This window comes from Squalius cephalus (assembly GCF_949319135.1).
Source record: "Squalius cephalus genome assembly, chromosome: 10".
NCBI classification, from domain to species: Eukaryota; Metazoa; Chordata; class Actinopteri; order Cypriniformes; family Leuciscidae; genus Squalius; species Squalius cephalus.
The window spans coordinates 10,622,209-10,646,190 of NC_137131.1; the positions used below are offsets into that span (position 1 = coordinate 10,622,209).

Genomic DNA, 23,982 nt, shown 5'->3' on the forward strand with positions numbered 1-23,982 from the left:
TATTTCTCTCATCTTCTCTCTCTCTCTGTTGCTCACTCTTCCTCAGGGTCGAGATGGGATAAAAGGTGATCAGGGCATTGCAGGACTTATTGGCACGCAAGGTCCCATTGGACCCCCTGGAGTTCCTGGAAACGTCGGACCACCAGGACCTGTGCGTTTGTGTTGTGCAAATGTTTGAATATAAATCGAATACTCTGCTACTCTATTAATCCCACAATAATTATCTAAATTTATGCAAAGGGCTGTATATCTCTATCCTTCTCTATTTCTTCCAGGTGGTCTATGTTAAAGGAGAGCCGGCAATCCCAATTCCAGGGCCCCGGGGCCCTCCAGGAGCCTCTGTAAGTAACCTCTACCACTGCTGGTTCTTAAGTTGTTTTTAGAGACTTTTGCACTTGAGAAAAAAGCACCACTTATATTTCTTCTAAAACTGTGAAAATCTTATTTAGTAATTTATTACAGCCCAAATACATATATTGCATTGCAGTTTGAATTACTAGCAATATGCAGATATGTATCCTGTCTTACATACTGTATGCATTGTTTTCTATCAATCAGGGAGTACCTGGAGTTCCAGGAGATGCTGGAGCAAGAGTAAGTTTGTGTGTGTGTGTGTGTGTGTGTGTGTGTGTGTGTGTGTGTGTGTGTGTGTGTGTGTGTGTGTGTGTGTGTGTGTGTGCAAGAGAGTGTGTTGTGTTGTGTTTTATTTTTTAATTTTTTTATTATTTTATTATTAAGTTGTCATAATGTGACCTTTGTAGGGGGAAAGAGGTCTACCAGGCTTGAAAGGAGATGTGGTGAGTGTATTTTTACGCATGTGTATTCACTGCTCTCAGAGCTGACATAAGGCAGTTCTCAGCATACCTGACTGTAATAATTCAACTCTTCTGACTGACAGGGTGATCCAGGAGAGGATGGCAAACCAGGAACTGTAGCAGTAAGGAAAACGCTCATGCACGCAGAGTCACACATGCATGGCTAGCAAGATGACTAATGTTGTTTTCCCCCGGTTTTGTCACAGGATGTGAAGAGAGCGTTCTCAGAATTTGGCATTGAGGTACTGAGAAATTTATCAACAAGATTGACATGTTTGTATGTAGATGTACATGTCACTCTCTCCTGTCATTTTCATAAAATTTCCATTTTAGGTCAGAGATCTAAAACTATTAATTGATGACCGAACCAATATAGAATCAAAGGCTGAGGGAAAGAGGGGCGATAAAGGAGATGTCGGACCTAGAGGCCCTGCAGGAGCAGATGTGAGTTAAAATCGTGGATACATTATGCGACAGAGTGGTGTCTGGTATTTCAACAGTTGGAGTAGCGTGTTACAGGACCTTATCCAATGAAGAGCATGCTAAAACTCTATTGGTGCTGTCCATGGTGCTGAAACTGAGTTCTGGTGTGAAAACATCCAGCAACTCTCCATATTTCTCCAGTGTCCTCTCCTCTTCTTTTTTAAACCTTGTTCTCTCTTCTTTGCTTACTGGCTTTCAGGGTGCACGAGGTCTTCCAGGTGAGCGAGGTGTGAAAGGAGAGTATGGTGAGAAAGGGCCGCCTGGCCCACAGGGTCCTCCAGGCAGGGCAATTGGAGAGAGAGGCCCAGAGGGTCCGCCAGGACAGGCAGGTGAACCCGGAAAGCCAGGAATACCAGGAGTACCAGGACGAGCCGGTGAACTTGGAGAAGCTGGCAGACCTGGGGACAAGGTAAAGAGAAGAAGATTTTGTTACTTGTAGAGGATAAAGAGCTGATTAAAGAAGACACTTGATATAAAGTTATTGTAGAGATGAGATTATGAGTTTGTCTTTGTTGCAGGGAGAGAAAGGGGACAAAGGGGACAGAGGGCCAGGTGTAAGTACCATTGCTATCATTTATGCATTCAATTTAATGAAATTTAATGAACTTGAACTTTGTTCAAGAAAATGCACCAGCAATATATATGTGTGTATATATATATATATATATATATATATATATATATATATATTGCTGGTGCATTTTCTTGAACAAATATATATTTTACCAGCCATGGAGTGTCTAGCAATTTTTGCTTGCATTAGATGCTTGGTGTATGTTCAAACTAGTGCTGTCAAATCGATTAATTGATTTTTATTATTATTTTTTCTTCATAATATATGTGTGTGTGTATATATTATTATACAGTATTTACATATGTTCTATTTGTGAGTGTGTGTCTGTGTATATATATATACTGTATATATATAAATGTGTGTGTGTAAATACAGTATATAGACACAGACATATATATTTAATATATATAAATATATATAATAATATATATACACACACATACAGTATATTATGTAAAACAAAGACTTTTATGTTAGATGTGATTAATCGCGATTAATCGGTTTGACAGCACTAGTTCAAAAACCACTTTCTTGCTTTTATATGGATTAAATCTTCTCTTTTTAGGGTCCTTCTGGATTGCCTGGCCTAGGAGGGCCTCCAGGACCAAAGGTAAAACAAAATGAAGCTCAGATTTTAGTACACTAATGGAAGTGTACAGTGAACTGACATAAAGATTTATAGTTTTGTGTGTGGTAACATATTAATCTTTTATGCCTGTGTTTTTCCAAGGGCGATTCTGCCACCGCTCAGAGTGGTTTGCCTGGTCCAAGGGGTCTGCCAGGCCCCCAAGGTATCAGAGGTGAGCCTGGTGCAGTAGGGCCTCCAGGATCTCTGGGAGAGCGGGTGAGGGTGGAGTTTCTGAAGTGTTTGTATGTGTGGATTCTACCTTATATGTTTTTGACCTTAGCTGACAGTCTGATCTGTGATGTGTTTCTCTCTCAGGGGTACACAGGTGCTCGTGGGGAGAAAGGGGACAAAGGAGCCAGTGGAGAGAGAGGAAAAGATGGCTCCCCGGTGAGTGTACCCTTTTACTGGCCTTAACTGACAATAGAACTACTCTCTCTTTTTATTTAATTTTACAATAAAACTGTGGTTCTGTTATCTTAGGGAAGTCAAGGAGATCCAGGAAAACAAGGACAGGATGGGAAGCCGGTGAGAAACAAATTCCTATTAACTGTGTTGCCAGTTTTTACTTATTGAAATGGATTTCAGTTGCTTTGTCTAATTAATGTTGATGTTAATTATTAGTTTTAAGGTTAATTAAGGTTAGTTATTTGAACACATCTTTAATCCTAAGTATTAAACTTTGGCATGTAACGTGTCCCACACCATTTGTAGATAGTGTGGCTTGTTGTGGAGAACTGTGCTGTTATTTTTTTAAGCGATGAGACAATTTGTGCCTGGTGGATGATAAAACAGGCACCAAAAAAAAAAAAAAAAAAAAAAAACACACACAGACTGACACTAAAGGAGGGACCCAAGGCTTATCTGTGAACCAGAAAATCATAGAGATATTGGATGGGCTTTTGTGGGGCTAAGTCCAGTAAGTAACCACCAATTAACCAACCAGAATACCTTAGCAACCACCCAAGATATCACAGGAACTGCATAGAAACATATTTTGCACTGGCAGGCACCACCTTCTGATGATGTCTTTGCATTTTTACGATTTAACAGTCATGCATATTGGTGTACTATAGTTATGACAAACCATGGTATGTTAGATTACCAGAGAATGGTGAATTCCACAAATCTCCTTCTCTCATTTGAAGGTTTGACAATGTTTAGTGAATTCTGCAACACTTTATAATCAGTTTGCTTTTCATTAGTTAGTCAAGTATGCCGTAATGTAGTAGTCATACAGTATAAAAACATGCTGTCTCATTAATGAAATCAAGGTGAAAAGAAAGTTTAGCTTTAATGGAGAGGAAGAGGAGAGTTTATGCTCTCACTCACACCTTTATTTATTCTCCTCTGGAGCAGGGTTTGAAGGGACTGGCCGGTCCACCAGGCCTACCTGTGAGTAACAGCATCCCAACATGGCAGCCTCTCTTGGGCTTGCCATGAAGGAAAGCCTGGGGATTTGCTGCGAGTACTAGGCCTTGCTGTGAGCACTAGCTGACTTCCTTTGCTTGAGGCTCCATAGATCAACCACACAGAAGTAACAAATGCAGCACTGCTTCAATCCGCTAACCAATCTGTCTCCTCTTTTCCTCCACTCCTTTTTGTAATCCCACTCCATTCATTTTCTAATTCCACTCATTTGTACCATCACACCTCTGCTCTCTCTACACTTCCTGTCCCTCCATTCCATCCTCCCTCTCTCTTTAGGGCTTGCCTGGGTTCCCAGGAGTGCTGGGCAGACCGGTAGGTTTTCTGTGGCTGAGATTGTAGGCTGCTTTACTAATAATGGGAAGGAGGCCGTCCTTGTTTGTGTAGTTTGTTTGTTTGTGTGTGTGTGTTTGTGTGTTTGTTTAAGTCTGTTAGATGGTCATATATGTGTGAGTTGAAATATACATTGTCTTAAGTCTCTGTAAGCAATGTAAATGTTTGTAATTTTTATACACTACTGTTCAAAAGTTTATTTTATTTTTTTGAATGAAATTAACAATTTTATTGTTAATTTAAAAACCCTTTATTGTTTATTTTAAAAACCCTTTAAATTAATGAAAAGTGACAGTAAAGACATTTATAGTGTTGCAAAAGATTTCTATTTCAAATGAATCCTGTTCTTTTAAACTTCCTATTCATCAAAGAATCCTGAAATGACATTTTCAACAATGAAATTATTAAGCAGCACAACCATTTCAACTGAAGTAATAATAATAAAAGCACCAAATCAGCAAATTAGAATAATTTCTGAAGGATCACAGGAAAAAATTACATTTGAAAATATATTAAAATAGAATGGAGTTGTAATAATATTACAGTTAAATTGTAATAATATTTCAATTACTGTTTTTACTGTATTTTTGATCAAATCACCAGCCTTTGTAAGCACAATTCAAAAACATTAAGAAAATTGTGCTGGCTCTCAAAGTTGAACAGTAGTGTATGTGTATTCGATGTTTGTGCAGTCGTTGTCAGAAATATACAGTATGTCTGTCCATTCAGAGTTTGTCTGTGCTGTTTTTCTGTGCATGTGTGTGTTTGTGTGTGTCTGTGTGCATTATATTTGTATCAGCCTACTGTTCATACCAAATGTGTATTTTGCGCAGGGGAATCCAGGAGAACCAGGAATAAGAGGACCAACTGTACGTATATTCAGTTATGTACATACTCAAATTAAAAAAATATTATTTCTCACCTTTGGTTTGGAATTTCAGGGTCCGATGGGTGGAAATGGACCCCCAGGGGCTCCTGGTGTGAAGGTAAATACTGCATTATTTGACATAGACTCCAGAATTTCATTCATTAGCAGTAATTTCAGATAAATCATAATAGCATGAACCATGTTTGTTATTTTGTCTTTATTTGTGTCCTGATTATTTGTGTATGCATGTCATTTTAGGGTGACCAAGGAGAACCAGGCATTGGAGTTCAAGTAAGTTTTCCAGCTGAGTAGAGATGAACACTTTCCTTCAGGCGATTTGATACACAGAAGGAGGCTGTGTGTTTTTGGAGTTACATAACTAACCCACCAGAGTTTACTCACTCTTCAATATTTTCTCTTCATTCTTCAAGGGCCCTCCTGGACCTCAGGGCAACAGAGGGTTACCTGGACCTGCAGGCACTCCAGGAGCCATAGTAAGATAAAAATGCAATATTGGAGTCTTTCCAACAGCTAAGAAGAGTTTGACCTCTGTCTCTCCACAGAGGTCATTAGACAATCTCTGCAGCTTCAGCTTAAAGCCTCTTCACATGCTCTGTTTATCCCTCTGTGTCTTCGGTTTGCCCTTGGATTTTGGCAAAATGACAGTATTTTTCCTCTTCGCGTAGGCCTATTTCAGCAGATACCGCTTAAATATCAGTGTACTGTGACGTTCAGTAGATCCTGTGGGTATTTCATAGACATCTTGCTCTTATAGAATGTGGTGATTTATATTTGTCTGTGTAGGGATAAATGCAGCATTTTCTATGTTTGCAGGGGCCACAAGGACCCCCAGGGCTTCCAGGACAAGTGGTGAGTAAATAAACATAGCAGACAAACATTATTATAGAGAATTTCATATTAGGATAAATGCTCTATTACAAGTTTTGCTCTTCAACCAGTCGGCAAAATGGTGAATGTGAGGCAATGCATAGTTGAGGGTCTGAGCAACAAATGACAAGAGCACTTGACTTTGGATTTGAACAATAAAATGTCGGTTTAACAGTGCCATCAGAACTGCTTCTATGAGGTGCGAGAAAGATTGAAACTGAACCCGCGATTCACTCTTTCGGACTGACACGCTTGGTGCAGTTGCAGGCACAATCCAATTATGATATCGTGATACATGTATTGCATGAATGAGTATGGTATTTTGAGGTAGTTGGCAGTACCCAGACCTTGTTTATATGAAGTGACTCTCTGTTCTCCTGTTGTCTCACTAACACACACACACACACACATTTACTAAGCTATCTAAATGGGGACATTCCATAGACTTCCATTGTTTTTATATACAGTTAGTTGTAAATGCTAAAACCTTCCAAAATGAAGTTTTGTCAGGTTTAAGTCACCTTTTGGTGGTGTACATTTTTACCCAAAATATCATTATGTAGGTACACAGACACACACGCACACACAGTCTATTCATACATTACATCACACATACACACAAATACTGTTTAGACATTCCCTCTGAGATTTAGGGCATGCATAAGCCTACTTAGGGGTATTTTTCTTGTGAATATCAATTATTACTCAATTGTCAAAACAATTGTTGATTACTTGATTACCAATCTAATCGAAAATGCCAGCTTTAAGGGCAAAAGGGAAAAATAAATAAAATATAAGGTGCATTTTCTCTTCAAAGAATTCACTATTCCATTACTTTTTCTGCAGGATTTATACATTAACATACACAAAAATGTATTTTATTTGTTTCTTTAGCATGTTTGTGATAAGTAAAAAAGTCCCTTGTCTGAGTAACAAGGTTATCTTTAACATGTTAACATAATGGCATACACAGGGAGAGGGGGGCAAGCCTGGGGTCCCAGGGAGAGATGGTGTTCCAGGGAAAGAGGGCCTGCCAGGATTACCTGGGAAACAGGTGAGTGATCAGATGCCCTTGACATTTACTAAGACATGTGCATTAATTTCATGATCTTCTGCTTCTTCTTTTTTTCATCTTTTCTTTGCTTCTTTCTGTTCTTCCCTACTTAACTACTTTCTCTTTGTCTAATTATCTCTTTCTGTCACTTTCTTTCAGGGTATTGCTGGACCCATCGGCCCCCCAGGGCTTAAAGGAGAACAAGGAGACAGCGGTCCACCAGGAAAGGTGCATCCATATGTGCATCTGCATGTGTGGATTTGCACGTAATGTGTAGTTTGATTGACACTATGCTTTTAATTCCCAACTTGTTCAATTTATCTCTCTCCCTTTATTTCCACTGTGTTCTGCAGTCTGTCACCGGACCCCCTGGAATGAAGGGTGAGACGGTAAGTTGTTGCCATGGTTACAACATAGCGAACACTATGTGAAGATCAACCCTTCTCACCTGCTTGAATGATAATCTCATTTGCAGCAAACATAATGTTAGAGCGCCATGTACGTGAGCTCTTCAATAGAGTGTTGACAAAACCCAAATGCCAACTGAGGAGCAGCACAATATTCAAATAAACCTTGGACAAGTGAAGACTTTTATTTGTTCAAGCCTAGCATAGAAGCTATATTTTATTTTACTTTAATCTAATGTTTTATGACTGCTTTCGATTAAAAGGTTTCCTGGATCCTTGATTCTGTTTTTTCATACCAACTTTGGCCATTTTTTGACATTTTCTAACTTCCTATATGGTTTCCATCCAGTTTCATTAATGTCTTTATCATGTTTGCTGGTGTCTTTAAAACAAATCCAACACAAGAAGGTCTGCAGTGTTTCATAACACAAATTAACTATCAATTAGTTAACTTAGTTACCTAGTTAACTATTAGTCTTGAACAGAATTTGAACAGAACAGAAATTCACAATGGGGCAACACAGTGCAACAAGATAAATGTAAAATATTGACAAGTCTTAAACATTATACATACTAACAAAATTAAAATGTGCTACAATTAATTACTAATTGTGAGTAAAGATATATTCAGTCAGTAACGACCATGTAAATCCAGTAATTAAAGGATGTTTCATGCTAAAATTTTGCTTAAAGGAGAAGTTCACTTTTAAAATGAAAATTCTGTCATCATATACTCACCCTCATGTTGTTTCAAAGCTGTATGAATTTCTCTCTTCTGTTGAACAGAAAGGAAGATATTTAGAAGAATATCAGTAACCAGACAGTTTTTGGGTCCCATTGACTTCCATAGTATATTTTTTTCCTACTATGGAAGTCAATGGGACCCAAAAACTGTCTGGTTACTGATATTCTTCTAAATATCTTCCTTTCTGTTCAGCAGAAGAAAGAAATTCATACAGCTTTGAAACAACATGAGGGTGAGTATATGATGACAGAATTTTCATTTTAAAAGTGAACTTCTCCTTTAAGCAAAATTTTAGCATGAAACATGTAGGGATATCAGACTGTAGGGACCATTCTACTCACAGAAATGATGTTGGTAAAAAAATACTGAGTAGTTTATCTGCCTAGAATAACGCACATTGTTGTCCAGAAGAATTAATACAAAAAAGCCCCTTGCTTTCTAGACTTCCATTTTAAGTGCCTTATTTTATTTTTTTTATGAGCGACAAGTCAGAATTATTTGAGTCTGATTAATATATTTAGCTGTATGTATATGTACTTTCAACATCTAAATAAATCTGATACAGGAAAACTTTGACCTCCTTTTTCAGCATTCTGCCATCTCTATGACACAAATACTCTGTAATTGTGCCTTATTGTCTGTGGGTTTACTTAGGTACTGGCACTGATGTGCTCCATATATATTTACCACATTTGTTGACAGTTATAACAGGACAGGGAAGTAAACTACTGTGACTGTTGCACATTAAACGCCATGGGCAAAAATCCATCACCTGCCTTCACTGTACAGCCGAACACTTCCAGGAGCACCTAATCTGTCAAGAGATCCCATCCACAGTTTAAACTATGATGGAATCTTGATAATATCTGAAAAAATATGTAGAGCATTTTCTCAGAAATTTGCAAAATGTCCTGAAAAAAACATGAATGGAATAAACATAACTCAAGCATTTGGTACAGTACCAATTCCCCTGAAGGAAGTGGATGGCTTATCTGCACTGCTCCATGACATAGATTGTAGATAATGCACCATAGATGTATTTCTGACATGAATATTTCACATCATTAACTCACATATTTTTGCTGATTGTTTAAGGGATCTCCTGGTCAGACATTGCCAGGCACTGTTGGAGAAAGAGGCCTTCCTGGATTATCAGTGAGTTTCACTCGTTTTGGTCATATATGTGAAGTTCTGTCCAACCAACTATTCATTCTGATGTTTTTATCAACCTTTCAATGTTTCTGAAGTTTATATGTTTTGATCTGCATATTTATAACCCATCATTTATTCTCAAATTTTTTCATCATATTCTGTCATCAGCCATCCTTCATCATTTGTAGAACTAATTCTGAATTCATATTTCATACACTAACTCATTTCTTTTGTGTGCCTGTTTTGTATTTTAGGGCCCAAAAGGAGACAAGGGGCCAGCGGGGATAAAAGGAGAAAGAGTGAGAACTGTCTGATAATATTATAGAGCACCAATCTACATTGTGTAGAAATGGAATTTAAAGTGTTTTTTACGCACAGGGTGCTGCGGGTGATCCTGGAGATTCTGGAGAAAATGTGAGTACCTGCATTCACTTCAAAGGCAGAAGCAATAGCACCACCATCCATTTCATCTCCACTATAATACATGCATTCTTAAAAGACTTTTTCATATGAATTTTTTAGGGAATGAGAGGCCCACAAGGGCCCAAAGGATTCAAAGGTGAACCAGGCGTGGGGATGGTTGGGCCTCCAGGACAACTTGGACCCATCGGCTTAAAGGTCATTGATTAATTTTATTTTGGAGTTGTTATAGAACTGTTGCTAACAAACCTCAAACTCTAAGTGTTAACTTTGGCTTGTGGCTCATCCACACAAACATGAATGATAGTACCGCAAATCGACCACATGGCAATGCTTTTGCAGTCATATAGTCAACCACAGAAAATTAAAAAAACTAGTGTGTATATTGAATCGAAGGTTTTTAATCTGCTCCAGGGTGACCCTGGCTTGCCAGGTCCTCCAGGCCCTCCTGGACCACGTGGATTGGATGGGACACCAGGACTGGCAGGACAGAGAGGTGAAGCAGGTCAGCCAGGACCCCCTGGACCACAAGGAGAGAGGGTTAGTTGAGTAATTGCACATACAGAAACGAATGTGACACATATGTTTAGAATGGCTATTACTACATAAAGAAATGTGTTCAATACAATAAACAAAATTACTTGCTGAATTTCCAGTCTATTGACTGCATCCAGTGATCACAATTCCTCTGATGCCTCTTATTGTTTTAAGGGTCTACAAGGATTTATAGGCAAAACAGGAAACCCAGGAACATCTGGAGCTGATGGACAACCAGGACCCACTGTAAGAATGTTAAAATCAAATTATGTGCATACAGGTGTAGAGCAAGTATAACTGTGTCTATTCCTCAGTGGTATTCAGTGTTGTCTTTATCTTCATATTAGGGTACTGCGGGCCTTCCAGGACTCAAGGGCGATAAGGTAATTGATGTGTTGCTTTTAAGGGTGCTATTCTTAAAATTTTCACAGTCGAAAATTTAGGAGCAGTTAAAGTATGCATGAGAAAGGGGAGCTTATCAACTATAACAGAATTCAAAATTCATGACAAAGGAGTTTACTTGCTTATAAATCAAATGATGGCTGCAAAAAAAAAAAAAAAGACAACAGTAAAATTACAATACTAATACTGTATTTATGGCTGTCTTCCTTTTTTTGCTTTTAATCATTAAACCATAGAGCTTTTATTTTTGCTGAAAACTCCAGGAAGACCTAAAGCTTCTCATTTGCTGACAACAGATTTATAAATAATTCTGATTACAAGATGGTTGGCACACTCATGTTGCATTTTCAAATGCACGTCATGGATGACCCAAACCCGCAGCAGAGTTTGCGTAGAGCAGCATTTTCTATAAACCGAGCATCTCTGAGCCACTGAAAATACCAGATTATGAGCTGCTCACATGTAAATGAACAAAATGATGCTGTTCATTCTGAAACACGTCAAACTATATATGTACATAATTAAATCACAGTCTTTACGATTTTTACTCAAATTTGTCGCTTGGCTGGTGTTAATTTATTCATGAGTTTAACTGGTTCAGTCACAACGGTGTGCCTAAACAAGCCCTGGACTGGATCTGTTTAGAGTTGCTCAATCATATATCAGTATATTTTACAATATATAGTACATAGTTCAAGTTTCCCATATAAATCTGGGAACAACTTGTGGGGTTCATAAGTGCATCATTCTAAGTGCATATTGTCACTGAAGTAAAATACAGATATACCAAATACTAAGACATTCTGAAATGTCTTTTCACTCAAATTTATGTTGATTATATAATTTGTAATGAAATATACAAGCATTTTCAAAAGTGGTGCTATTGGACAAGTATTTAAGAGTACATTACCCCTTTTCTCACTTTTCCCCCTCCACTTTCAGGGTGAAATTGGAGTAGGATTGCCAGGTCTAAGAGGAGAGCGAGGAGACCTTGGGCCTCGGGTAATGTCCATGACTAATCTAAATTATGTTCATTTGCTTGTATGCTCATCAGATTGTGATGGTGGGTGTATCTGTCTAATTTATTTAGGGAGAAGAAGGTCGGGCTGGAACAGATGGAGATAGAGGCCCTGCTGTAAATATACTCCTTTCTGTTCACAACATTCAGCATTCACTCATTATTTTTTACCCCACTACATCCTGTTATCCACTATATATTGACGTCAGTCAGACAGAAACAGTCAGTTTCTCGTGATGGGTGTCATTGATCTGAGCCCTCGTCTAGATGTGGAAAGGCTGATGCAGGGATAGAGGTAGCTGTACGAACACACTGTATTCGTCATACTTTATATTCAGGGCTATGATGTGTTCGTCTCCCACATGCTGCAATTTCAAAACCATTATGAGTCAAGACCTCTTGCTGCGCTTCACGTCTTCTATCTACAAATGCATACAAATGTTCAAGCAAGTAAGATTTCTCCTCTACTCATCTGTCTGTCCCACTGACAGGGTCCTTCTGGCAGCAAAGGGAACAGAGGAGATAAGGTGTGTATAACTTGTCGTCTGCTGCTACAATCTGTCTCAGGCTGTCCTTTTACTCTGCTATAAAAAAAGAAAGAAAAAATAATAACTGTCATAAAATACTTTAATTTACATGTCATATAAATTTAGAAATAATGTTAAATATACCAATTCTTCACAGGGCGAGCAAGGTCCTTCGGGAATTAAAGGCGAAAAGGTGATTTGTTTTTTTAGATATGCATTGATCATCCTGCTTTTTTACAGAGCTCCCTGAAATGCTTGATTCTGATTGGTCCATTGGAATATTTTTTAATAATAACTGCTAAACTTGGCCATTAAACTTGATTCTTCTTATATGATACAATTATTTAAACTCAAATCATGTGTTGTAGCTGTATAATAAGCAGGACCATGAACAGTCAGCTGGTAATTTTTGCTAAATAAACCCCTACAAGTGTGATCAGATGTGAAGATGGCGAGTCTTGTACCACCCTGATGGGGTTTGTTTTGTATATTAGATGTATACATTTTTCTTTTTAAATATTTAATTATATATTTTTGTATTTGAATTTGAATCTTCAAGGGAGATACTCTGCTGGTGGGGGGGCCTCCAGGAGAGAAAGGAGTGAAAGGAGAAACTGTGAGTCAGAATTATTTGATGAAGCTGTGTCAGGTGTTAAACTGCTTTTGTGTCACTTTATAAAAAATTAAAGGCCAATAATGAAGGTTAGGTTGCTGAAGGTCTCTTATCTTTTGAGAACATGTGCCTATGAGAACTGGTCATAAAGCATTTATGTATGCCTGCCTCAGAATCGATTCTGGAGATTGTTAACGAGTCAGTAGGCAACAGGCTAAAGGCAGATCAATTGGGTCGATGTAAACCAATCAGTTATACTGAACACTGCTCTCCTCAGGGGGAACGAGGACCTAAAGGTGCACAGGGTGAAAAGGGTGCAAAAGGACAGGAAGGACCACCAGGAGAACAGGTACAAATTATTTTTTACAATATAAATATAATGTTGTGATGCCTAAAATCTATTGTAGCATTTAAAACAACTGATTTTAGACAAAATAGTATATCATTTTAAAATGGGCTATTTAGTTGTCATCAGCCTGAACATGAAAAAACAATTATCAGCTTATTGGTCTCAGCCACAATTTTAATATTGGTGTATCCCAAATTAAAATGGTTCTTCTCTTTTGATTCCTTTTAAAGGTTGCGGTTTCATAACTTTTTATTTGTTTAAATGTTTCTCCCAAAATTCCTTAGGTGAAATAAATACAGACACAAATGAGACGTACAGTTAGGGCTATAAAATGTATGTGAATGGCTTTAGAAGGTTTTAGAAGAATCTGAGAAATGTTGAAATCTCTTACTTTTGATTACAGACGTTGAAGAGATTTCTTCTGAAACACTAGAGAAGATATGTGTCAGATTGCTAGGGTCTCTTCTCAGAAGCAGGAGAGTCAATATATTTGTTTAATCTCATTACTAATATATGAAAGAAATTTCATTTGTGATTTTTATTTAATATTTGTAGGGTCTGAGAGGTGAGCCAGGAGAGAGAGGTTCCTCTGGTTTCCAAGGAGCCCGTGGTCCTGGTGGTCAGAAGGTGAAAAATATCTTCTCTTCTCTCACAACTAAACATGAATAAACACATGCATATACATGAATACGGTAATGGTTTTAGTCCAAGGATGAAGGTATAAATAACGACAGTCTTTATTAAACATAAACCAACAACTGGAAACAGTATGCACAAACAATACCGAACAAAGAATGAGTAAAGGAGAGGAACTAAATACACATGGTGATGAACTAAATGATGAACAGCTGTGATTAAGTTAATATCCATGGTAACTTATTATGGCTGGAAAAGGAGAACAAAGGAACATAGGTGATTAAACAGACTGATACGAAAAGCAAACGAAAGCAAAACTAAGCATAACTGTGACAAATACATTTGGGTTTTTAAAAATGTACATAAATGTGTGCTAACATCATGTTGATCATTTTTTTGCTTATCATTTGCAGGGAGAAGCAGGGCAGCCAGGTGTCCCAGGTGAAGCGGTGTGTATTCTCATTCAGATGCCTATAACATCAGTGCATGAATAACACATACAGTCCCCAGACTCAGCTGTATCCCTATGACTACCTCTCATTTTTTTTATCTGTCCTCTACAGGGAACACCTGGTAAAGATGGCCTGCCTGGCATGAGAGGAGAGAAGGGAGAGGTTGGGCACATAGGTCTGCGAGGCCTCAAGGTGTGTGTGTGTGTGTGCATTTTAATGGTTGTCTCTTTGATTAAAACTCAAACTGACTCTTGTAAACGTTATCAGTAACCTTGAGGAGCCCTTCAGACCTGATGATCACACTGCTTATAATTCCTCCACAGTCTGGATTCCAGGCCATTGTGTCTGATATTCATCTGCATATGTACCATAGAGCCATCATATCAAAGTTTTTTTGTGTGTGTGTATGTGCGTGCATGTGTAGAGAAATTGATTTGTCGAGTGCAGCGAGGCACATGAAAGACTGCGTATGAATCATTCCTCTCAGGGATACATGGGCCGCTGCAGACAGTACTAGCTGCCCTTCAGCCAGCGGCAACATAGACGCACACCCTCACATAGCAGATAAGAACTTTTATCTGGATTCAGCATCCCTGATAGACCTCTATCTGTTGTCACTAATGAGAAAGACAGTAATTGAAGGGTGTGTGTGCTTGTGTGTATGACTGACACATGAATAGTATTTTATTCTTTACAAATAGTCCCTCCCTGGGAGCTTTTCTCTAGTGTCATTACTCCCTGTCACATTGAGTGATTGACAGGTTGACTGAGCTTTAATTGCTTACAGGGAGAACGAGGCTCCAAGGGGCTATGTGGACCAAGCGGACAAAAGGGAGACAAGGTGAGTAATAAAGAAAGCTTGAGGAATGTTTGTGTTGTGATGCAATGTTTTGCTGGGAGTCATGAATTGTGTCTGTTAACAGGGAGATGCTGGGATTAATGGCAGACCAGGATTGCCGGGGAGGAAAGGAGAGCAGGTACGTACACACATTTATTTGTGTGTGAGGGGTGCATGTGATTTCTGCTGTTATCTTTGTTTGAATGCAAGTTTTGTTTCAGGGTGAAGTCGGGTCTCAAGGTCCCACAGGAAGTCCAGGGAAGGAGGGGCTCATTGGAGCCAAGGTAAAACATCTGATGTCTGAGAATATATTGAATAATAGGGAAGGGTTGATATAATACAGACATTAACATTTCTTGATCAATTATTAAACCACGGTAAAACTGCCATTCAAATTTTTATTTAAAGACAGTAATACGTTTATTTAGCAAAGATGGTAGTAAAGGCATTCATAATGTAACAAAAGATTTCTATTTCAAGTAAACGCTGTTCTTTTGAACTTTCATCAAAGAATCCTATATCCAGCGTAACTGTGTTTTTATATTTGATAATGAGAAATGTCACTTGAGCATCAAATCATATTAAAATGATTTCTGGACACTGAAGATGAGTAAGGGCAGTTGAAAATTCAGCTTTGCTATCAAGAGAAATAAATTCCAATTTAGAATATATTAAAATAGAAAAAAAAATGTTTGATTAAAAAAAATACGTCCTTGGTGGACATAGATTTTTTTCAAACATAAAAAATCTTAGTGCATATTACAAAAACTGTGAATGTAATGGGTGCATACCAGCATTTTTATCACGGTTGGCTTGAATCGAGTCTGTACTACTGATACTGTATTTTATTATTGTTGTATTTTTATCATCTTGTGAGTGGAGCAGTGTGACGCTCCAATTAATATTTCGCTGTTGAGGAAATATTACTGCTCACATGCTCTGGTACCAACATACCAATACTTTTAACAACCCTACTGAATAAGCCAGTGGACAACAAAATGGTTGAAACTGTTTTACAGTAACATAGAACTGCATAATCTGTAGTAATTAAAAAAAAAATGGAACAGGTGCAATGAAACTTTAAACAAGCTGCGTAACATTCATCTGTTGATGCCCAGGGTGACAGAGGCTTTGATGGAGTTTTGGGGCCAAAGGGAACACAGGGAGAGAAAGGTGACCGGGTGAGTACGCAAACCTCTTTAGCTCCCTGCTGTTTAAATCTAATGCTGTTGATCTAAGTAAAGAAAGAGACTTATTAGTTGTTCCTCTTGCTTTCTTTAGGGCCCATCTGGTATCCCAGGCCCTCCTGGTCTGAGAGGTGTGGATGGACCCTCTGGTCTAACAGGCCCTCAAGGACCTGCTGGTGGTAAAGGTCCAGAGGGTCTGCAGGGACAAAAGGTATCAAACTTACTCTATACCACTGTGTATGTGCAAAGGGACATTTACATAATCATGGAGGTCATATCATCATTTCAATGGATTAGTTTTTCATGGTGGGGGGGACAGTATCACTGTCAAAAATACACATATCACTGTAACAATCTGGGCTCATTTAATGTCTGACATAATAACCTGTGGTTCAACAAACAAGTGAGTAATCAGCAAATTCAGTGAGGATGTGAGTTGTCGTGCCAATTTGGTTCATGATTCAGACCATTTACGCTGTTCTTTTCAGACTGATTTGCCAATTGTTTGAGAGATGCTTTATAGAGTGTTTCTCTCTCAACACAGTAAAATTCTCAAGTTATTTATTTTATTTTAACGTGTTTTATTTTGCTGTGATGTGTGTGTATGTAGTGCAGTGCAGAGCAGTGCTGCTCCTGAATAGCGCTGCAGGAAACCCTGATTCATATGCAGGGTAGGGTTAGTTCATCATATGTGAGGTATTGAATATTATTGTAGGGAGAAAGAGGTCCTGCAGGCCCTGCCATGGTTGGTCCACGTGGCATACCAGGGATCCCTGGAGAGAGAGGAGAACAGGTGACTATACACATAATCTACCTCTGCATTGATTCTTTATACATCTGTCATCGCTAAATGTGTCTCTTTGTGTTTATGTATCAGGGTGAGATAGGCTCTGATGGGCCTAAAGGAGACAGAGGAGAACCAGGCATGACGGTCAGAACAAATCGACTTTTACAATTCATGACTTATTGTAATGTTATGCATAATTTATTCTTCTACCTGAGCCTCACATTGAACCCTCAAGATAAGTAAGAATGACTCAAGGGCTGGTCACATCTCTCTTTATTCTTTAAAGGAGGATGAGATTCGGGGTTATGTTCGAACTGAGATGAACCTGCATTGTGGTGAGTGGATCTTTGATAATTGTCATTTATCTCCATCTATAACAATTTTTCCATCATCATCAATGACCTTTTCACTTCATGAAGTCAGGAAATCTACATGAATCCTCTATAACAACTTTCTTTTTTGGTGCACTGAAAGAAAAAAATCCTTTTTAGACATTGTTTTAAACTTTTGTCCGCCTCATCAGTGGCAAACTGAATTTGTTGTCTGTCTCCTTTGTGATATGGAACAGCTGGGTAAATGATCAATGTGATAGTCAATCCCTGACCTTTTTTTCACTGCAAATTCTTTTACAGAAGTAAAATGGGATGCAAATTCTGATTAATGTTGATTTTCTCTCTTATGTATCTTTAAATTCATATCTCTTTCTCTCTTTTTCCCTAAGCTTGTGGAGGTAAGTTATGACTTATATATCCTCAATATAGCTGCATTTTCCTATCATTGCATCAGCAACTCGTGTCCACACAGTACACTAATAGTACACTTGTGTGTCTTGTGTGATGTGGTCTCAGTCTGTATAAACCTTGTTGTTGAGAATGTTCGTGAGAATTTCTGCTTTGTGTCCACATGGCTAAACTTTGGGTTTTGTGCATGCAAAATTGTTGATGTAGTGCATGAACTTTGAGTACATCTTTACACACATGAATGCCTGTGTGTGTGCGTTCACTGATGGGGTTTGCTGTCTTGCATTTGTGTAATTCGTTGTGGGCTTGTTCTCAGGTGTTCAGGATGTTCAGGTACCTGTACCAGTGCAGACTTACCGAAGTCGCTCCTCCACGTCCCCTGAGCGCTCACTAACCCGAGGGGACGAGGAGGGTGAGTCCTATCCTCCATTCGTCCTGCTATCTCGGTTTATCCATTTCTCTTCTAAGCTAAAAAAATTCCTGTCACTCTGTCCCATATTTATTACTTTCTTGAAAGGACTAGTTTAAAGAAACGGTTCTCCCAAAAATGAAAATTCTGTCATCATTTACTCAATCATCTCTCATTCCAGGACTTTTTCTCATCTGTGGAACACAAAAGTAGATATTTTGAAGAATGTTCACACTGCTTTTTTTCCAAAGCACAAAAGTCCATGAGCCCTGTGCCAAGTGCAACGGATCTTGATGTTTTTCACAGAAAGTTATCTGGTTTCAGAAGAATTTGCGTTAGCCATTTGGACTATTTTTACTGTGCTTTTTGGAGTTTGACCCTGTGAAAACAAAGTGCTTAATTCTATTGAATGTGCACTTCTAGTGTATGTCAATTCTTAAAAGTATATTTAAAAAACTGTACAAGCAGAAAATATTAATTAATAAAACTTAAAAAGATTACAATAACATTTCATGACTGTTCCTTACACTTAAAGTGCACTTTGTAATGTAAAATTAAAGGTTTTACTTTAAAGTACATTGTAAATCATTAATTTTATAATCTTTTGTTGTGCTCTTAAAAAGTACACTTCTTTTAATGTTTGCTAATATACTGAAGCTCATGTAAAGCGATTATAATTTTAACTGTAGTGTTATACCAGATTACATTCAAAGTTAATATATTTTAAATGTACTAAATTGCGCCTTCATAACAAATGTGTTATTACAAATATATTTAAATAAGTGACATATAAGGTTTAATTGAAAGGACATTAAAGTATATATTAGTTAACCATGCTTGTCAGTTCATTCGGCAGAGCACTAACCACATTTCAACAAACAATAGAGGTCATTATGAAATTACATGTAAAAATGTATTTAAGTCCTACTGAAGTGGGTCCAAAAAAAACCCTAAGCTACCTGCATTTAATATAAATTTAAATTATAATACTTGTTCATGTAATTTCTTTTATATGTCCAAAACATGACATTCAGTTCACACTTAAGTATCCTTTTTTTTTTTTTAAGTATGCTAAAGTGCACTTTTCTCCAGTGGTGGTCACGATGCATTATTTAAAAAAGAGCAGTGTCAACATTCCCCAAAACATCTCATTATCATGTTCCATGGAAGAGTGTACTGTAAGTCATATAGGTTTGGAACAACATGAGGGTGAGTAAAAGATGACAATAATGAATTTTTCTCTTTAAACTACCCCTTTAAACAGAAACTATGTTTCTGCCATGAAAATAAGTGGGATCTGTTAAATACATGCTTGTATTTAACATTATCCAGTTGCACATGTACATCGATTGCTTTCAAACTACGATATTCCAGCATTCTAAACTCTGATTTCCAAAAGCTTTCTTTATTTGTGCATCCATGCACATTTTTTATTTATTTTTTTGCAGGTCCAAAGCTGCGTGTTGTGCTGAACACAAATGATCAAGACTATGAGCACATTTACTCTATAGAGACCTATGATGATGACGCTCCAGTGGTGGAGATTGCTGACTATGACACCACTGTCAATAAAAGCCAGGGTATGCCTTTTTTCTTCCGAATTTTTTTAATTGTATGTGCAGACACAGAATAATATATTGATATTTTGGCAGGTCAAACAGTCTCTGTTGATTCATTAAAAGCTGAAAGGACAAAAAGAGAGGTGAAAGGTGAAGGTAAGCCATCACTCGTGATGTTGCATGTTGGAGAGCCTGCCTATAGCTTTACTGTGGAAATAACAATGTTGATGGTGCATATTGTATTAATACATTCTTCACATTTTTACTGCTTTTCCATGTTATTGTTGGGGACAGAATACTTAGAAATGCTATCTGTAGGAATGTATTCAACTTTTGTTTTGTTGATGTCACTGTCTTCAAACCCCTAACAGAACTGATGATGGATTATCATAATTTTGCACTCTGTAATTGCTGCACACTATTGTTCTTTGCTGTGCTCACTTCCTGTTTTTCTCTGTATCTGCTGCATGCTGTAAACCCGCTGACTCATCTGCATGACAGCTCTTAGTATGAGATTGCAAGCAGCTGTCCCGCCACAGAAAAGAGCTGGATATTTCTACAGATCTCTGTGGCACTCTCAACCATTGAGATGCCATAATGACAAGTTTAAGAGTTGAATCTGCCTTGTGTGCATTTAATGACAGTCTTTCGCCATATTGTTCAATTTGCATTAATTCAGGATATATAGATGTGTTGTTTACGAAATGTTTCTGCATACAGAAATATTGGATGTAGCTGAAAAAGCTAAACTTGTAAATTAGTGGTAGGTTCACATACTTTTGGCCATGTAGTTGAAAATTTTGGGGTCGGTACGATTTTGTAATGTTTTTGAAAATCCTCTTATGCTCCCCAATACTGCATTTATTTGATTAAAATACAGAGAAAACAGTAATATTGTGAATATCATTACAACTTAAAATAACTGTTTGTTTACCCTTAATTTCGATGGTCCACTTTAGGCATTCTACAAGTAACTTTACAACTACATGTCAACTTACTCTCATTAGATTATTAGGTTAGGGTTAGGTGTTAAGGTTCATGTTAGTGGAATAATTTTGATGTAGTTGCATAGTTATTTCTAGTTATTAGAATGTCTGTTGGGGGAGCATCAAAATAAAGTGCAAGTAAATATTAAGCAGACAGTCTACTAATACTCTAATGACTGGTAGTTGATATTTAGCTGCAAAGATACTTATAGTTAGTAGAATGTCTAAAGTGGACTTAAGTATTATCGAAATAAAGTATTAGCAACTGTTCTCTTTTTTAACATTTTAAAATGTAATTTATTCCTGTGAATTTTCAGCATCATAACTCCAGTCTTAAGTGTCACATGATTCTTCAGAAATCATTCTAAAATGCTGATTCGGTGCACAAGAAAGATTTCTTATTGTTATTATCGGTCATTTTTGATCGAATATTTTTTTTCTTTTTTCTTTTACTTCATCGGAATGGTACAAAATTCGGTAAAGGTTTTGGCACTTGCAATGTGAACATGCAAAAAAATCATGGACATGATTCGAAAAGGTTAAATGGTCCTGAAAAAAATATGAAAAATGACTGCATCGGAAATGAATGGGAGACCAATTTCATCTAGTGAAATCTTTTGGTACTGCGGCCAAACAGAATCTTACTGAAAGCTAATTTTTTGAGATATCAAGCTCAAATCTGGACCATATGGAAGCTTGTTTCCGCCACAAAATTAAAAAAAATAAAAGATAATTGCGACTTTTAATCTCACAATTGCGAGTTTACATCTCGCAATTCTGACTTTATTTCTCAGAATTGCGAGATATAAAGTCAGAATTGCGTGAAATAAAGTCGCAATTGCGTGTTATAAAGTCAGAATTGCGTGATATAAAGTCAGAATTGCGTGATATAAAGTCAGAATTGCGTGATATAAAGTCAGAATTCTGACTTTTTTTCTCGCATTTTGCGACTTTATATCACGCAATTCTGACTTTATAACACATAATTGCGAGTTTATATCTCCCAATTCTGACATATTTTCTCAGAATTGTGAGATATAAACTCACAATTGTGAGATATAAAGTCCAATTCTCAGGGAAAAAAATTTTTTTTTGTTTTTTTTTACCTCAGAATAGTTTATATCTCACAATTCTGACTTTATATCATGCAATTCTGACTTTATATCTCCCAATTGCAACTTTATTTCTCAGAATTGCGACTTTATATCTCGCAATTGCGACTTTATATCTCGCAATTGCGACTTTATTTCTCAGAATTGCGACTTTATTTCTCACAATTCTGACTTCATATCTCGCAATTGTGAGAAAAAAAGTCACAATTCTGACTTGATATATCGCAATTGTGAGAAAAAAAGTCAGAATTGTGAGATAAAAAGTCGCAATTATTATTATTTATTTATTATTCAGTGGCGGAAACAAGCTTCCATAGGAACACAACTTGTTTAGATTTATGGCTTAGATTTTTCTTGCAGTTTTAGAGTAAAATGTGTTTTTTAAAATATAGATTTCATATAAAAATTGAAAATATTATTTTTGTGCATTTTTCATAATAAACGTAAAATTCTGTAACTTTTTTGTCAAGTGAACTTTTTTCACTTAAGTCTAAGCTTTTAAAGCATTCAAGATTTACGACAGTTTAAGTTGGAAATGTACATTTCAGGTCTATGCTCAAAACGTGAATAAATGGATTATAAATACTGCGTAAATGTAATGTAGTACCATAAAATATTAAATAAAAAACATTATCAAACTAAAATATAGTACATTCCTTTCATTGAAATAAAAAATAAAAAAATCTGCAATTTTTGACCGCCACGCGAAGAGCACCAGAGGGTTATTTTTCTGGAAACCATTATACGTGTTTTTTCAGGATTCTTTGATAAATAAAAGTTAAATGCATTTTTAATCATTTAAATAGAAATCTTTTGTCTTTATTGTCACTTCTTATCAGTCGCATACATCCTTGCTGAACAACAACAAAAAAATCCTCCTGACCCCTGACTTTCAACCATTGAACCATTATTTCATGTGTCTTTTTAGACTCTTGCATCTTGCCCATGGAAGAGGGTGATTGTTCCCGGTTTACTCTGCGCTGGTACTTTAACTCTCAGGTGGGCGCCTGTAGACCTTTTATCTACAGCGGCTGTGGAGGGAACGCTAATCGCTATTTACAGAAGGAAGAGTGTGAGAAACTCTGTCTGCAACAATAAGAAGGTACATTAACACGAACTGGGCTGAAGGTGACACATGGTGCATTAATGCATATTTGTTCATGAATTATTAATTGGATTGGATAGAGAAGATTTTGCACTGCATCTATCTATAAGAGGTTTTCCTTACAACCCTGTCTATTCTGTTACAGAATTGTGTTTTAGCGTGAAGACAAAGAGCTGACTGTAAATGGATCTCTGACTCAACAATATAAAAACCTAAACCTCAGTGTTGAACTCTGCCATCATGCACAAGAGATCGAGGTAAAGATTGATGTCAACACCTTTTCCTCAATGGGACAAGCAAATTTTAAATATTGATCAGATCTTAAAGATCTTTTTCTTGTTTATTTATTTTGTGTCTGTTGAGCTGCCAAACATCTGTTAATCTTTCTGCCAGTCTAGATTCATATAGATATATTGTATTGCAGGCAAAGGTAAAATAGAAACATTGTTTATAACACAACATACTGTCCATGTACGGATCCACAAGAACATTTAGGTAAACAAGTTTATATGCAAATATACATGTACGTTAGTCCAGTTAGTCACAGCATACCACATTATCTTTCATTTCTCACTTAATCCTTGATGCCACATATTTACACCCACTGACATTTTCTCAGGTGCTAAAAACAGAAACAAGAATACATTGTAATATTCCAGTTCTTAAAGAATTGATCTTAGACTCGTTCTTAGAATAAGTCTATGCTGTACAAAATTGTACTGTAAATGTAGATCTGTATTTTTATCTGCTTGAAAAGGAGAATGAATGTTCTTTCATTATCAGATGTTGCATGTTTACTTGGACAAATGGTGCTATTTTTAAAGATATTTTTATATTGTTGATTGATTTGATTGTTTTCATGTATTTCATTGATTATATTCAGTATTTGTGTTCCATTTTAGTATATGGATTACACTCCTACAGACCTGTTCA

The 23,982-nt window shown here is 37.1% G+C and overlaps 1 protein-coding gene across 1 annotated transcript in view; it reads left to right on the forward strand.

Moving 5' to 3' along the window:
* Positions 1-23,520, forward strand: part of col7a1 (collagen, type VII, alpha 1) — a 67,537-nt gene extending 44,017 nt beyond the window's left edge. Inside the window, exons 69-119 of the mRNA XM_079884543.1 lie at positions 47-151; positions 276-341; positions 559-594; positions 762-797; positions 899-937; positions 1,022-1,057; positions 1,149-1,259; positions 1,498-1,707; positions 1,817-1,852; positions 2,438-2,482; positions 2,603-2,716; positions 2,816-2,887; positions 2,981-3,025; positions 3,857-3,892; positions 5,092-5,127; positions 5,200-5,244; positions 5,385-5,417; positions 5,558-5,620; positions 5,961-5,996; positions 6,988-7,068; positions 7,228-7,296; positions 7,422-7,457; positions 9,316-9,375; positions 9,627-9,671; positions 9,751-9,786; positions 9,895-9,990; positions 10,207-10,332; positions 10,504-10,575; positions 10,677-10,712; positions 11,674-11,733; positions 11,822-11,866; positions 12,241-12,276; positions 12,434-12,469; positions 12,836-12,892; positions 13,167-13,238; positions 13,794-13,865; positions 14,288-14,323; positions 14,438-14,518; positions 15,114-15,167; positions 15,250-15,303; positions 15,386-15,448; positions 16,283-16,345; positions 16,446-16,562; positions 17,067-17,144; positions 17,229-17,282; positions 17,425-17,473; positions 18,195-18,290; positions 19,736-19,867; positions 19,940-20,002; positions 22,873-23,046; positions 23,195-23,520. Coding sequence (XP_079740669.1) covers positions 47-151; positions 276-341; positions 559-594; positions 762-797; positions 899-937; positions 1,022-1,057; positions 1,149-1,259; positions 1,498-1,707; positions 1,817-1,852; positions 2,438-2,482; positions 2,603-2,716; positions 2,816-2,887; positions 2,981-3,025; positions 3,857-3,892; positions 5,092-5,127; positions 5,200-5,244; positions 5,385-5,417; positions 5,558-5,620; positions 5,961-5,996; positions 6,988-7,068; positions 7,228-7,296; positions 7,422-7,457; positions 9,316-9,375; positions 9,627-9,671; positions 9,751-9,786; positions 9,895-9,990; positions 10,207-10,332; positions 10,504-10,575; positions 10,677-10,712; positions 11,674-11,733; positions 11,822-11,866; positions 12,241-12,276; positions 12,434-12,469; positions 12,836-12,892; positions 13,167-13,238; positions 13,794-13,865; positions 14,288-14,323; positions 14,438-14,518; positions 15,114-15,167; positions 15,250-15,303; positions 15,386-15,448; positions 16,283-16,345; positions 16,446-16,562; positions 17,067-17,144; positions 17,229-17,282; positions 17,425-17,473; positions 18,195-18,290; positions 19,736-19,867; positions 19,940-20,002; positions 22,873-23,042 — 3,345 coding nt within the window. The 3' untranslated portion in view covers positions 23,043-23,046; positions 23,195-23,520. The remainder of the gene's footprint in view (positions 1-46; positions 152-275; positions 342-558; positions 595-761; positions 798-898; positions 938-1,021; positions 1,058-1,148; positions 1,260-1,497; positions 1,708-1,816; positions 1,853-2,437; positions 2,483-2,602; positions 2,717-2,815; positions 2,888-2,980; positions 3,026-3,856; positions 3,893-5,091; positions 5,128-5,199; positions 5,245-5,384; positions 5,418-5,557; positions 5,621-5,960; positions 5,997-6,987; positions 7,069-7,227; positions 7,297-7,421; positions 7,458-9,315; positions 9,376-9,626; positions 9,672-9,750; positions 9,787-9,894; positions 9,991-10,206; positions 10,333-10,503; positions 10,576-10,676; positions 10,713-11,673; positions 11,734-11,821; positions 11,867-12,240; positions 12,277-12,433; positions 12,470-12,835; positions 12,893-13,166; positions 13,239-13,793; positions 13,866-14,287; positions 14,324-14,437; positions 14,519-15,113; positions 15,168-15,249; positions 15,304-15,385; positions 15,449-16,282; positions 16,346-16,445; positions 16,563-17,066; positions 17,145-17,228; positions 17,283-17,424; positions 17,474-18,194; positions 18,291-19,735; positions 19,868-19,939; positions 20,003-22,872; positions 23,047-23,194) is intronic.
* Positions 23,521-23,982: the final 462 nt, after the last annotated feature.